This window comes from Solenopsis invicta, chromosome 3 (genome assembly GCF_016802725.1).
Source record: "Solenopsis invicta isolate M01_SB chromosome 3, UNIL_Sinv_3.0, whole genome shotgun sequence".
Classification (NCBI taxonomy): Eukaryota; Metazoa; Arthropoda; class Insecta; order Hymenoptera; family Formicidae; genus Solenopsis; species Solenopsis invicta.
The window spans coordinates 212,433-226,910 of record NC_052666.1 but is presented as its reverse complement, the minus strand read 5'-3'; the positions used below and the strand labels follow the sequence as shown (position 1 = coordinate 226,910).

Sequence of the window (14,478 nt, the reverse complement as noted above, 5' to 3'; positions counted from 1 at the left end):
GCGTTGTTTAAAACAGCCCGATGTTTCGTGTCGTACAACAAATTTTTTCATTGGCTAGAGGAATAGAGAATAGAGAAATTTCGAGTCGCATAAAAATAATTTATTCCATAATTAATCAATGACATTTGACAAGTTTATCGTATGGCGCATGAAATATCGGGCTCATTCCATTCGTCATCCGATTGGAACTCTTGGAACTGGCGCAAAAGAGCACGCAAGATTCTTTTCTGTTGAAAAGCAGCCATTATCGCATTCCCGCCAATTCCAGCGAGCGCTGCGAGCGCTCGCCGACAGCCAATGATAGGCGTTGATTGGAATTCATGTAATTTGCCGCAACGGAAAGCCGGTTGTTTCGCGAGAGACGATGCGCGGCGTTGCTTCTCGGTCCCTCTCTTACCGTTGATGCCGCCGTATTTTATCTGTCGAAAGGAAAAATAGTCGATAAAAGGAATTGCTTTCCTGATCATCGACATGGAGCTCACTGATGACAATTTGGTAACGCTGAGCGAATATCTGAAGCATACCCTCAATCCGGACGTGAATGTCAGACGGCCAGGTCGGTATAACCTATAACACCATTGTCTTTGAGGTACTTCTAACGTATTTCATACGTATTCCATGCGTTAATATTCGATTTGTATTTCAGCCGAAAAGTTTTTAGAATCGGTGGAAGTTAATCAGAATTATCCCTTACTGCTACTTCACCTGGTGGACAAGTCTGAGGTTAACATCACGATTAGGATTGCCGGCGCAGTTGCGTTTAAGAATTATGTTAAGCGGAATTGGAAAGTGGTCGGTTTTGTGTCGTTTCTTCATTTTAATATCCTTATTAAAGGTTTCCTATTATAGAACTCTGTCGTTTTAGGAAGAAGATTCGGTGGATCGTATACATATCCAAGATAGAGATGCCATCAAGAAGTTAATCGTCAATCTGATGTTACATTCGCCAGATTCAATACAGAAACAATTGTCGGATGCGGTATCTATCATTGGAAAGTACGACTTTCCAAACAAGTGGCCAGAGTTGATCGATCAGATGGTGGAGAAATTTAACACCGGAGATTTTCACGTGATCAATGGGGTTTTACACACGGCGCATTCCCTATTTAAGAGATATAGATATGAATTTAAAAGCGAGAGCCTATGGACAGAAATAAAATTTGTATTAGATAAGTTTGCAAAGCCTCTAACAGATCTGTTTTTAGTAAGTATTTACATTTACTAAGTTCTTTTTCACGCATTAAAAATTATATTTTCAAATGAAATATTTTTTAGGCTACAATGAATTTGACGCAAGTACATGCTAATAATACAGAAGCCTTAAAGGTTATATATAATTCCTTAGTTATCTTGTGTAAAGTTTTCTACTCTCTTAACTTTCAAGTAAGTACTTATACGTATGTATTATTTTTCTATCTGCAAAATATAAGTAAGAATTTATTTCTACAAATTATATTATTAACGCAGGATCTGCCAGAATTTTTTGAAGACAATATGGAGTCGTGGATGACAAATTTTCATACTTTGTTGCACGTTGATGTTCCTTCCTTGCAACCTACGGTAATTCTATATTTCAACATAATATATATTATTAATATAATTAAAAATATGTAGAATTAAAATGATTTTTTAATTTAAAATTTATTTGAAGGATGAGGAAGAAGCAGGTGTAATAGAGCAATTAAAGTCACAAGTGTGCGACAATGTTGGCCTATACGCCCAGAAGTATGACGAGGAATTCCAGCCTTACTTACCCCTGTTTGTTACGGCGGTTTGGAATTTACTCACGTCTACAGGACAACATCCTAAATACGATGCTGTGAGTAAATTATTGTTTTGTTAGGAATTTTTTTTTAGAAAAAAATTTACAAAATGCAAAAGTATACCTGCACAGTGACGTGTCTGTTACAGCTAGTATCGAATGCATTGCAATTTCTGGCCACAGTAGCCGATCGGTCGCAATATAGATATTTATTCGAAGATCCGGCAACTCTTGGTAATATCTGTGAAAAAGTCATTATTCCCAACATGGAATTTAGAGGTAACTATACCAGCGTAAAAATGTAATGAATTCGCGTTACTGACCTTAAAACTTTTACAGAATCGGACAATGAATTGTTTGTGGATAATCCTGAAGAATATATTAGACGAGATATCGAAGGTAGCGATGTGGACACTAGAAGACGTGCTGCATGTGATTTAGTTAAAGTACTGTCCAAGTACTTTGAAGCAGAGATTATGGAAATTTTTGGAGCATATATACAGGTGAATAAAAGACATTCCTATCAGTGTTAATTTCAACTAATTTATAGCCTATTTCCACCAACGCAGATTAACTTTGATCTCAGTTTAACTTACTCTTTATCTTTCTTTAGTTCTAAGAATTGGAAAAAGATAAGAAGTAAGTTGAACTGAGATCAAAGTTAATCTACATTGGTGAAAATGGGCATAAATGTATCTAAATTTTAAAAATGTGCACATTTTTTTTTTTTTTTAGATGATGTTGCAAAAATATATCGAAGAGCCGTCGAAACATTGGCGCAGTAAAGACGCCGCTATTTATCTCGTTACTAGTAGTGCGATTAAAGGACAGACGCAGAGACACGGAGTTACTCAAAGTAGCGAGCTTGTCTCTATACCCCAATTTGCTGCTCAACATATTGAATCTGAGCTGGCAAAACCAGATGGTATGCTGAATGCACTTGTTTTCAAAGAATAACTTGAATTTTAACTCAAGAATAATTGTCTAATCTTTTATACATGAACGAAAGAGAGGGAGATGTTTTATAATTTTGTTTCAGATTATTAGTTACATAAATTTATATTCAATATTTTTTTTTATAAAAAACGAAAAAGAAAAATATAGATTTTCAATCTGTAATGTGTAATTGATTCGCAATCTGTAACTGTAAAATTTTGTACTGAACTGTATTTTTTTTTTGGTAAAAACAAAACACCTTAGATAGCTATTCTCAGATTAATAGCTGATCGCTTAAGACTACTTTTATCTTATTTTGTTTGTTATTATTAAAAATCTGAATTTCTTGATTAAATTATGAATGAACATATTGCTTTTTAGAAACTAGAAAGCTCAAAACATAATTTATTCTAATGAATAAAAAGTTATAGTGTAATAACAAATTTCAGTAAACGAGTTTCCAGTACTTAAAGCGGACGGAATAAAATTTGTTATGACATTTAGATCAATATTACCTCGTGAGATGGTAATAGGAAGTTTGCCGCAATTAATAAGACATCTAAGTGCCAGCAGTATCGTCGTGCACAGTTACGCTGCTTGTGCGATTGAAAAGATATTCGCAATGAGGGGCCCCGATAATTTGCCCATGTAAGAGATAAAAGTGATATCTTAATTGTTAATTTATTTAATTAAACACTAAAAATCTTTCCAATTTTGCAGAGTTAAAGGAGTCGATATATCTCCGTTAGCAGCGGATTTATTAAAAGGACTTTTTGCGTGTATGAACATTTCGGGTTCCGAAGAAAATGAATACGTTATGAAGGCTATTATGAGGAGTTTCGGCATTTTGCAAGAAGCCGTAGTGCCATTCTTAGCCGATCTACTTCCGAAACTTACTGAGAAACTCGCCATTGTATCTCGCAATCCAAGTCGGCCAAACTTTAATCATTATCTCTTTGAAACATTAAGTTTATCCATCAAGTAAGTTATTAACATATAATGATATTGTTTACATTGCTTGTGCAAAGAAATTCTTTAATTTCAAAATTTCCTGTTTCTTTTTATTCGATATTTTACGATTTGCATTCTTAATATTATCTCTTTCTAATCTTTTGCTTTTGTCAGAGTATAATGACTCTTCAACGTATTTCTGTGCACTTTTTACAATTTACACAGATATACGGGATCTACAGTTTAAACGCCGGTTTTGAACGCCTAATTTAGAGGGGTCTTCTTGGCAAGATATTCTCGATGGTTCGCCATTTTCTTCCGAGAGGTAGCGATCGAATAAAATCAAATGTTTCTGATCAGTGGGATTTGAATCCGGATCTTTGGCACAGAGAACAGACACACGACTCTCTGTGTCATGATCATTACTATCATAATATTATAAATTAATAAACTTAATATTGTAACTTGAAATATTAGGCTACCAAACTACAAGATATTTTTACAGGATCATGGAGTCACGTATCATTCCATATTCTTCATAATAAAATTTGCATTTTTATTTTCCAGAATTGTCTGCAAGACAAATCCTGAGGCAACATCATCTTTTGAACAAGCGTTATTTCCTATTTTTCAAGGAATTTTGCAACAAGACATACCAGGTGAACTATTTATAATTGCATATTTATAAATTATAATTGCACGTGAATATCTGTATACTTTTTTTCAGAATTTATTCCTTACATTTTCCAAATTCTTGCATTGCTTTTGGAGCTACGACCAACTCAAGATATTCCGGAACCATATATGGCTCTGTTCCCGTGCCTATTGTCCCCAGTACTATTTGAACGGCAGGCTAACATCCATCCTTTAATTCGTTTGTTACAAGCATTTATTAGTCACGGCTCGCGTCAAATTGTCGCGCAGGATAAGACGAGTGCGCTATTGGGAGTCTTCCAGAAACTAATTGCGTCGAAGGCGAATGATCACGAAGGATTTTTGTTGATACAAAGCATCATTGAACATTTTGAACCGTAAAATTCTCCCGAAAAAATTTTCAAAGTTACATTATTTGCATTTTACATTTTTAACAATTAATATAACGTTTGCATAATGTTGTAGGAGCATTTTGGAGCCGTATATAAAACAAATTTTCGTGCTTTTCTTTCAAAGGTTGTCGGCGTCCAAGACAACGAAATTTGTGAAAGGTCTAATAGTATTTTTTGCATATTACATTATTAGATACACGTCATCGAGCTTGATTGCAATTGTCGATCAAATACAGCCGCAGTGAGTTTTATAAATATACAAAGAAATTTCGCATTTTTTAAAGAAACAAGAAATTACAGTAAACTGTTTATATTTAGAATGTTTGGAATGGTGGTGGAGCGTGTGTTTATAACCGATTTGCAAAAAGTAGCGGGTGAAGTGGAGCGAAAAGTGGTAGCTGTCGGAATTTCAAACTTGCTGATCGATTGCCCTGCAATGCTCGAAGCTCCATACAATTCGTACTATCCTCGCTTATTGGCTACGTTAGTTGAATTCTTTGAACTACCGCAAGATCAAAGCTCGCTGCCGGAGGACGATATGTTTCCGGAACTTGATGATGCGGTTGGCTATCAAGTTGGTTACAGTCAACTTGTCTGTGCGAGAAATCTTCGGAGAGACCCGTTGCAAAGTATGAATATTCTTCTATTTAATTTGTTTTATAATAGATGACTTTTATGTTCAATATGTAAATGAATTCTCTTGAAATGGACTGCCATTCATTTCCTTATATTTCTTTATTCAGTGTTTAACTTTCCAATTAGAATAAACATGTTCAACCTTTTTAAAAAAATAGCGTTAAAATAGGATTTTTTGTGTACATAGAGATATAACATAAAATTTATTTATATGTTGACAGATATTGGCGATATACGTTTGCATTTAGCGCAAGGTCTTGGAAGATTATCGCCAGGACACTTGCCAGGATTATTGGGTCAGATTCCTGAAGCGAATGCAAATCACTTGAGAAATTATCTCCATACAGCAGGTATTACTGTTGCATAATACGAGCTAGATGTTCGAAACAGGCTGAAGATCCATTTGATAGCTCGAAAAATGAACAATATTGAACTTAACAAATTGTAATTAAAGGAGAATCCTTTTTATACGGTAATTGTACAATTCATGAAATACATTATCGTATTCTGTTTGTAATTGGTAATATTGTAGGAAACATTTATCATTTTTACACCATAATTTTAACGTGCATATATTACAAAAGAAAACGAAAAGAAAAAGAAAATATACATCTATGAAATTGTATTTATAATTTTAATTATAAGCTATCAAAAGTGATGTTTATCAATTACCTACATAGATTATCAATTATCCATCTAACTCAGGTTTATTAAACATCTGTTTCTTTTCCTTTAATCATTTATTTAATCAATCTGATACATGATTATATATTTTATAGGGTATTTACATATAAAATAACATTGGCACTAGTGTAATTGTTTTTCAAATGTTCTTGAAATATGTTTATCTCTATTGTTAATTAACTATACAAGTTCTGTTTCATTTTTCAAATATAAGAACACTCGTCGTCTATTAAATCTAATATCTTTTTATTTATCAAAAAGAAGTAATACTAATATCAACAGTTTCTAAGGATAGATAAAAAGTTGTATTAATAAAATATTTTGTAAATTATAATCGAAGAAGCAAAATACTTTTCCTAAAGAATTCACTAAAAGATTTATGCTAAGGATTTACATCAATTATCTTTGATTAAAGATATTGAAAAGTACATGAAAAAGATTGGTAATTACACATTTCATTTCTTGTTTCTTAATTGTTATTTTTATATTTTATTATGTTTCTACCATTGTGATAAATACAGCAGTCAGGAAATTGCAAATAAATAATACTATTGTATAATATAAAATGGATAATTTATAAAAAAGATATTCAAAGGGTAACCAAAAATAGTTAATGCTTGTCCATTAACTGTAATAATCGCTCATTTTCACGAAACAATTTCTTACATGCATGGAGGAACATTGCAACTTGTTAGAACGAAATTCCTAAAATTTTATGAAGAAAAGATTCTTTTTAATTCTTCATATATATGAAGAATTTAAACAAGTTACTTCATATTAAAAATGTGTAGTTCAAATGATAATAATACTCAAAGTATTCAATTCGTTATTTCATTCCTACGAACCAAGAATCAAAAGATAAAAAAAACATGCGTTTAAAATATTTTCAAATAAAAAAAAAGTAATGTCATATAACATATTAATATAATTGCAAGATAAATAACTCTGTTCTAAATAACGATATGGATTTAAAAAATTCAAATACAATAGAAAATATAACATGGCTCATCTTACAAGTGCAAATATAACTGTTTTATGCTATTAGAATGTAATTAGAAATTTTCTCCTTGCGTTTGGAGTTGAATATTTAGATCTGCATATTTTTTGCAAGTTTAGATGTGCTTCTGTATAAAAAAATAATCTCTGATAAATATCTTTTCGTGATTTCAGCCAATTAGTGTCGAAATACACACAATTCCAACACGTAATATAGGCTATTTCTAAATAGGTATCACATATACGCTTACTATGGGAATATGATTGGCATCTTGTAAATATGCTTATGGCGTACGATATGTAGCGTATTCGTTACTTTTTTTTGTAATGAAAACTATGCTACGAGAAATAATGCACGTGCCCATTGGTAATTGGCTTTATAGGGCATATAGGACGATTTCCGTTTAAAGATCCAGCGCAGAATGATCCATTAAATTTTTCAACAAGCTGTTGGACATTCTGAGAAAAGAAGCATTACATTAATATATACTATAAAAAAAGTACATTCTATATTAATTTAACTTTGCTGTTTTTATGTTAATCTTACAGAGTGTATGTAAATTTTCTGAATGATATTAATGTTTAGTAGAGCGTCGTTTATCAAACAAGATACATACTTTTTCACCATGTGATCGTAAATGTACGACGGTATTATCGTTACGGTGATGATGTCTCCACCTTTTTCAATCTCTGACGTAATATCTTTATCCTTCATTCCGATCACATTCTGTAAAATTTATCGATTTATTTAATATAAGACTCATACCGTCTCATCACTCATTCCTATGAATACTAAATTCAGTATATAGGTCTGTATTATTCTCACAAACCTTTCCGTTAATTTCGAGTATTTGATGATCGGTTAAAAGTCCGTTTCGTGTGGCCGACGAATCTTTCACTAGAGCAATTATTTTTCCGTGTTTAAATTGAAATCCGATGTAACCCGTACTGTCTTTGTGCATCGTTACAGTACGCTCAAATGGTCTGTAGTAAAATTGAGTTTCGTTAAATAATGAAACGTTAGTAAAACTAGAGTTTTCATAGATAAAACAAAATAGCAAAATCTGACCTATCACGCACGACTACTTTGATCCCATTAACGTTCGCATTACGGAAGAATTTGTGCACTTGATCCATTGAGTATCCAGCAACGCATACGTCGTTGATGCTCAAAATTTGGTCACCGAAACGTAATCCAGCCATCGCCGCTGGAGAATTTTGACTCACGAGGCACACAAAGACTCCATTGTTAATCGTATGCACTCTAACGCCAACTTTTCCATCACCGTCCTTACAAAGTGTCAACTATACATAAAAAAAAAATAATAATAAACGATAATTTTATTAAGCTATAATTCTTCATGAAAAATGTGCATTCTGTAATTATGAAATTTAAGAATATTCTGATAGAGAAATCAGTTTAGCGATCAATTATTACCTCTCTGATACCATTTGTTACATGAGCTTTCTGTAAAACCATGGATTGTCCTGACAAAGGAGCAATCATTCCTGCTAATGGGCCATGTGTTGCATCCATTGAAGTAAGGGCTACCTAAAATCATCACGTTAATGTCTATATTATTTTTTAAATAGGTTCTTTTTATATAAAACTAAATATGAATTTAAGTATAATTTTTTTTTACATGATTAAAAATTAAGCTTAAAATTAGAATTATTTAATACAATGTTGACATACATTATTCGCATTTTGGCGTGTAGCGAGCGCATATTCGGGCATATTTTGTGCAATGGTTTCTTCGTTCAGCTCGAGACCCATGTAATCTCCCAAGGATGGATACAACATACTGGGTGCAGAAGGAACATAAGCCGGAGCTGAAGGAGCCGTGGATTCGATCGGTTCCGAGTCAACATACTGTGACTCGGCTTGTATCTGTGCCTGCAATGTTATTTCGATTGACTTAATTTATTATTTATATAAAATATAAATCTATCTGTAAATAATAATACAAAACATCTAAATAAATTATAATCTAAATTTTATATCCAATACATAGATTATGAATTCTTCACAGATCTTACCTTCATCATTTGATCCACTTTCATATCTTCCAATGTCGGATATAAAGACATTTTGAATTGTTTATGAATGCTGTAATAAAATATAGGTACGTTAGTTTCTTTCTTTCTTGTAAGATTTTTATTTTTATTTACTCTTATTAAGGTTGGTAACAAGAAAAGTTTCTTTTGCAAAATAAAGAATATAAATCTAATATTTATTTCTATTCTTTATTGATCACATGACAAAAGTAGTCACGCAGGATCAATATGAGTCAGTGGTTTTCTCGTTTGTTGCAACTGGAATATTTTATATATTCTTTACAAAAAAAATTCCAGACTTATTACACTATTGCCTTAAATTTCAAAAATTAATTTAGAGTTGAAGACATTTTAACGGAGCAAGATAAAAAGAATATTTAATTAGAATTCAGTACACATTTAGTATACATATTTTTTATGTAAAATCTGCTTAATCTAATCTAATCTAATCTAATCTAAAACAAGTACCAGTTAATTCAGTGTAATTATAGAAACATCAAACATATGTTATATAATTTATCAAATAAAGCTTTAGAGGTAATTACACAATTCAAAATAATGTGTGCATACAAAAACGTTGCACAATTGTGCTAGGAACATTTCAGATTTTGCACAAGACACAAAAAATGTAAGAAAAAAATTTCTCTCACAAATAGTTTCATGATTATTCACACATAAAATTTTCCATCATTTCTTTCCATCTAATCAATGAGTCATACTTCCTTTCACTCTATCTAACGTATTAACTCTCATTATCATACGTCTCGAGTAACAAAACAAGTTGATATTTTATTAATCTAAAAAAAATATATAAAGTTTTAACAAGCTACTTATTTTTCTTTAACTTTTGTTTTTCTCTGTAAGCTTTGATATTTAAAGTATTAATTGTTACTGACAATGTTGTTATTAATCCTTAACTACACTGGTGGAGCTAAATATGTACAAACATACCCTACCAGTGTAGTTAAGGATTAACAAGTATAATAACTAAAAGTGTATGCTAAAGTAAATAAATACTGCTACATAATAACTAGAAATTGTGAAAGAGAGATTTGAAATGGCAAGGAAGAAACGTTTGAGGACGATAAAAGGTTAAATAGATAAATACACGAAAGCTAGAAGTCTTGTCTAATGTATAAATCTAATGTGAAACGAAAAATATATAAATCTAATGTTTAAAGTTCTCGTTATTTTGTTATAATTCGGCAAGATTCTTAAATTTTGTGCCGAAGTCTTTAAGTTCATGCTTATATCTTGCACCAAACTTGCAAGGCTTGTTTCAACAAAGAACACTTAAAATCATTTATGTATCAATCGTATTGTCTTCGCTGCGCGTGTTGCGTCATATTGCGAACATATGTCACGAAGATAATAGCATGCTATCTAAGAGCAAATATGAATCTTGTATCTTATAATTAAAAACAAAAGATAAGTATTTTTTCTATCAAGCAAACACTCTATATAATCGAATATCTGTATTAATTTAGTTGGATTCTCCTGCTTTTGGGTATTTTCACATAATTTTACGTATGCCGGCTACGTAAGCTACGTACGTTAAGGGCACGGTACAATTAAGTTATAATTAGCGATAATAGGCCAAGACGCGTCTAGTCACGGCTCGATGATTAATGACATGGAAGATCGCATACCGATATTATGACGAATATATAAGTCGGACGAATATACAAGGCGTGACTTACCAAGAGATGTCAGTAGAAAGGATTTCAGTACGCTGTCCGCAGCTGCTGTTAATTGAAATAAACTGTCGATGTAACGTCACTGAGATGTCAGGCGATATTTTCTGCCGCAAGGCGCAAACTGTCAACGCACAGTCGCAATGAACCAGAATAAACAGATCGAATACGTTGTGCACGGGGTCGACAATCGCCAACGTTATTGACGAAAGCATATGGAGACGAGTGCTGCCTCTAGCAGCCGCGAGCGACAATTAAAACAATATGGCCTCGCTATGTTAAATTTGAATTTTCCAATCACCATTCCGTCCATGTATCCATTACTTACAATTTTAATCTTATTTGAAGATTTTATTTATTTTTCTTTTATTATGTAAAGGATAGAGGTTTGTTTTTACAAATAGAGGTTAACTGTAATCTCAGTTAAGATGGATTATAAATATTTGTTACGTTTGCGTTCTTGACCGCTCCCGCCTGCACCCCCTGCATCGTCTCATGGATGGCCCCACGTGATCAATACTACAAAGATGGCGACGTATTAGTGCCCGGCTGTCAATTAAAGATCGTCGCCTGCTCCGGAGATGCGTTTTAAGAGAATTGTTATTTAAATACCTCGAGATTTTGTGCGCGCAGTTGAATTGTAACGTGCGGTGAGTCCATCCTCTGATTCTCTAATTATTTACCTCGAATCTCTTGGAGAACAGAGCCTGATGCTGCTGAGGAAACGGCTAAGCGCTCATTGATCTTTTATTTTTCTCTGACAGATGATGTCAACCAGATACGTATCGTTCCTGTCAGGTATAGTGATAGCCTCTCTAACATGGGCGTTCAGCTTGTATCTTTATTCAAGATTGTCGCAAAATGCCATCGCTGCCACTCCCACAATGTTGGTGCCCGGTATTTCCAATCGTGGAGAGAGCATCGACAAGGAGATTATGCTACGCGACAATGTTATCGTTGCGCGCAACGAGAAGCACGCGTTAGTCGGTAAGGAAGCCTACAATTTAAAGGGCAATAAGAATCTCAGGAACAACGACCTGCTCTTGCAACAATTGCAGCCTGTTCCGGTAAAGCCTGCGGTTACATTGGATCAAGGTTGGAGCGCCAATTCTTTAATATTTTAAATCGTTATTAGATTATTAAATTCGAGGACGTCAAACGTAATGAAGCAAAATATCTATTTTAATAGGTCTGGATGAATTAGGTATGGTGAAAAATTTGGAGGATCAACGAAAGAGGGACGAGGGTTATAAGAACTATGCCTTCAACGTTCTCATATCAGACAACCTTGGTGTGCGAAGAGATATACCGGATACGAGGCATAAATTGTGCGGAGCGCAAAAGTATCCTGCCAATTTGCCAAATGCCAGCATAATTATCTGCTTTTACAATGAGCATTACACTACTCTTTTGCGATCCCTGCACACTGTGCTCGAAAGAACGCCGATGGCGCTCCTGCACGAGATTATCTTGGTGAATGATTATAGCGACAGCAGTGCATTGCACGAAAAGATAAAAGTATACATTAGAAACAATTTCGATGACCGAGTACGATTATTCAAGACGGAGAAGAGAGAAGGTTTGATCAGAGCGCGAGTGTTTGGCGCTAGAAAAGCAACCGGTAAAGTCCTGATTTTCTTGGACAGTCACATAGAAGTAAACGAGATGTGGATAGAGCCGCTTCTTTCGAGGATCGCTTATTCGAGAAATATCGTGCCGATGCCAGTGATTGATATTATAAACGCGGATACATTTCAATATACCGGGAGTCCGCTGGTGAGAGGTGGCTTTAATTGGGGTCTTCATTTTAAATGGGACAATTTGCCAATTGGGACATTGAAGCATGACGACGATTTTATAAAACCCATCAAGTAAGACTTTTACCTACATATCTATGTATAGAAATGTATACTTATTATACATACATACATATATATATATATATATATATATATATATATATATATATATATAAAATCACAGACTTTTGTAAATGTTTTTTATAAATATTTCTTACTAACAAACAGATCGCCAACGATGGCCGGAGGATTATTTGCTATTGATAGAGAATATTTCACCAAAATGGGAGAATATGACGTTGGTATGGATGTTTGGGGTGGAGAGAATCTTGAAATATCATTCCGAGTAAATATTGAATACTCTTGCTAAAGCGGTTTTTTCACATTTGTATATATAACAATGTAATTAATTTTTTTTTTTTTAGATATGGATGTGTGGTGGCAGCATCGAATTGATTCCCTGTTCACGAGTGGGTCACGTATTTAGAAGGAGGCGGCCCTACGGTTCAGACGATCCACATGACTCGATGTTAAAGAATTCCTTACGGGTCGCGCACGTATGGATGGACGAATATAAAGATTACTTTCTGAGAAATACAAAAAAAATCGATTACGGCGATATTTCGGAACGATTAGCGTTGCGTCAGAAATTAAAATGCAAGACATTCGTTTGGTACTTGAAAGTAGTTTATCCTGAATTAACACTACCAGATGATACGGAACGGCGACTGAAGGATAAATGGGCCAGACTCGATCAAAAACCGATGCAACCTTGGCATTCGAGAAAAAGGAATTATACCGATCAGTATCAGATTAGACTTTCAAATACCGCGCTCTGCATCCAAAGTGAAAAGGATATTAAGACTAAAGGCTCGAAACTTATCTTGATGCCGTGTTTAAGAATTAAATCACAGGTATGCTATTGTCAACTAAAAAGAGAACAGAATTTTTTTACTTTTCAACTTTATCAAATTTACACGCATATCTTTGTAGATGTGGTATGAAACGGACAAAAATGAACTGGTACTTGGCCAAATGCTTTGCATGGAAGGAGCTGAGAAGATTCCAAAGCTTGGAAAATGTCACGAAATGGGAGGGAGTCAAGATTGGCGTCATAAACGCATTGTAAGATTTCTCAACAGTTTCCGAGTGCTTGCGTTACGAAAATTTTATTTTCTAAATTTTTAGCAAATATTTTCTATTAAAGCTTTTTTTTATAACAATTGTTATTAAACATTTTGTTTTCTTTTATGCAAGCACTTATCTTGCATTTTAATAAATAACGACAGATATTTATCGACAATTATTAAAAATACTTATAGAATGGTACACCTATTTACAACATGGCAACGGGTACCTGCTTAGGAGCGATGCGCAACGTAAGAAATATTCCGCTCATCATGGATTTATGCACAAGATCGAATGCTTCATTGATAACGTGGGATCTCATTCGATCAAAGATTCCATCTAAGGAAGTCAGGTGACATAGAAAGAAAGATCGTAAAAATAGGAAAAGAAATTCCGAAGACTGGCTTGGACGAAAATGGTAGATCCTTCGACAATTTGTATATATTCGAAAAATGATAACAACTACAAGTAGAATATTTCATATGTGTTGGACTTTCAAGTAATTTTGTCTGATATAAGAATTGTAATTAAACCGAGCTCAAAAACAATTGAAAGTATTATAGCTGTATAGGAAATGTATTATAAAAAAAAATTAAATTTGTTAGATATGTGCATATGCAAATATTAAGAACTTTTTGTATTTATTTGATTTTTTGTGTAATAAGAATGTGTAAGTTTTCTATTTACATTTGATAAAGATTTTATATAATGTTAAGTTATAACAATGCTCTCTATGTATCATATTTTTACACAATAATCATAAGAAATCTATTGACAAATGCACAGAG

General features: G+C 33.3%; 3 protein-coding genes across 3 annotated transcripts; 2 read left to right on the top strand and 1 right to left on the bottom strand.

Moving 5' to 3' along the window:
- The first annotated feature begins 344 nt into the window (after positions 1-344).
- LOC105192977 (exportin-2) lies at positions 345-5,855 on the top strand. The gene is made up of 16 exons (XM_011157281.3): positions 345-556; positions 647-792; positions 866-1,204; positions 1,276-1,383; positions 1,468-1,560; positions 1,652-1,819; positions 1,912-2,041; positions 2,102-2,265; positions 2,498-2,687; positions 3,148-3,346; positions 3,419-3,679; positions 4,217-4,308; positions 4,377-4,680; positions 4,769-4,936; positions 5,014-5,324; positions 5,553-5,855. Exons 1-16 carry the CDS (start codon positions 472-474, stop codon positions 5,696-5,698), a joined length of 2,904 nt encoding a protein of 967 aa, XP_011155583.1. The 5' UTR covers positions 345-471; the 3' UTR covers positions 5,699-5,855.
- A 301-nt stretch (positions 5,856-6,156) lies between these two features.
- LOC105192976 (syntenin-1) lies at positions 6,157-10,993 on the bottom strand. The gene is made up of 8 exons (XM_026137246.2): positions 10,770-10,993; positions 9,052-9,121; positions 8,708-8,908; positions 8,450-8,563; positions 8,081-8,316; positions 7,842-7,995; positions 7,629-7,738; positions 6,157-7,470 (listed from the first exon to the last, which is right to left on the bottom strand). The coding sequence occupies exons 1-8, from the start codon at positions 10,976-10,978 to the stop codon at positions 7,416-7,418; spliced, it is 1,149 nt and encodes a 382-aa protein (XP_025993031.2). The 5' UTR covers positions 10,979-10,993; the 3' UTR covers positions 6,157-7,415.
- A 259-nt stretch (positions 10,994-11,252) lies between these two features.
- Positions 11,253-14,469, top strand: LOC105193017 (polypeptide N-acetylgalactosaminyltransferase 35A). Its single transcript, XM_026137245.2, has 7 exons — positions 11,253-11,413; positions 11,528-11,858; positions 11,953-12,634; positions 12,791-12,908; positions 12,988-13,476; positions 13,556-13,687; positions 13,885-14,469. The coding sequence occupies exons 2-7, from the start codon at positions 11,528-11,530 to the stop codon at positions 14,044-14,046; spliced, it is 1,914 nt and encodes a 637-aa protein (XP_025993030.2). The 5' UTR covers positions 11,253-11,413; the 3' UTR covers positions 14,047-14,469.
- Positions 14,470-14,478: the final 9 nt, after the last annotated feature.

Excerpts from the sequence above, each read along its gene's own strand:
- LOC105192977 (XM_011157281.3), top strand. The coding sequence starts at position 472 with ATGGAGCTCACTGATGACAATTTGGTAACGCTGAGCGAATATCTGAAG. Across the intron at positions 1,384-1,467 it reads TCTACTCTCTTAACTTTCAA|GATCTGCCAGAATTTTTTGA; the intron begins GTAAGTACTTAT and ends TTATTAACGCAG. Across the intron at positions 3,680-4,216 it reads ACATTAAGTTTATCCATCAA|AATTGTCTGCAAGACAAATC; the intron begins GTAAGTTATTAA and ends TTTATTTTCCAG.
- LOC105192976 (XM_026137246.2), bottom strand. The coding sequence starts at position 10,978 with ATGCTTTCGTCAATAACGTTGGCGATTGTCGACCCCGTGCACAACGTA. Across the intron at positions 8,909-9,051 it reads AAGTGGATCAAATGATGAAG|GCACAGATACAAGCCGAGTC; the intron begins GTAAGATCTGTG and ends ATAACATTGCAG. Across the intron at positions 8,317-8,449 it reads TAACAAATGGTATCAGAGAG|TTGACACTTTGTAAGGACGG; the intron begins GTAATAATTGAT and ends TTTTATGTATAG.
- LOC105193017 (XM_026137245.2), top strand. The coding sequence starts at position 11,528 with ATGATGTCAACCAGATACGTATCGTTCCTGTCAGGTATAGTGATAGCC. Across the intron at positions 11,859-11,952 it reads TGCGGTTACATTGGATCAAG|GTCTGGATGAATTAGGTATG; the intron begins GTTGGAGCGCCA and ends CTATTTTAATAG. Across the intron at positions 13,688-13,884 it reads ATTGGCGTCATAAACGCATT|AATGGTACACCTATTTACAA; the intron begins GTAAGATTTCTC and ends AAATACTTATAG.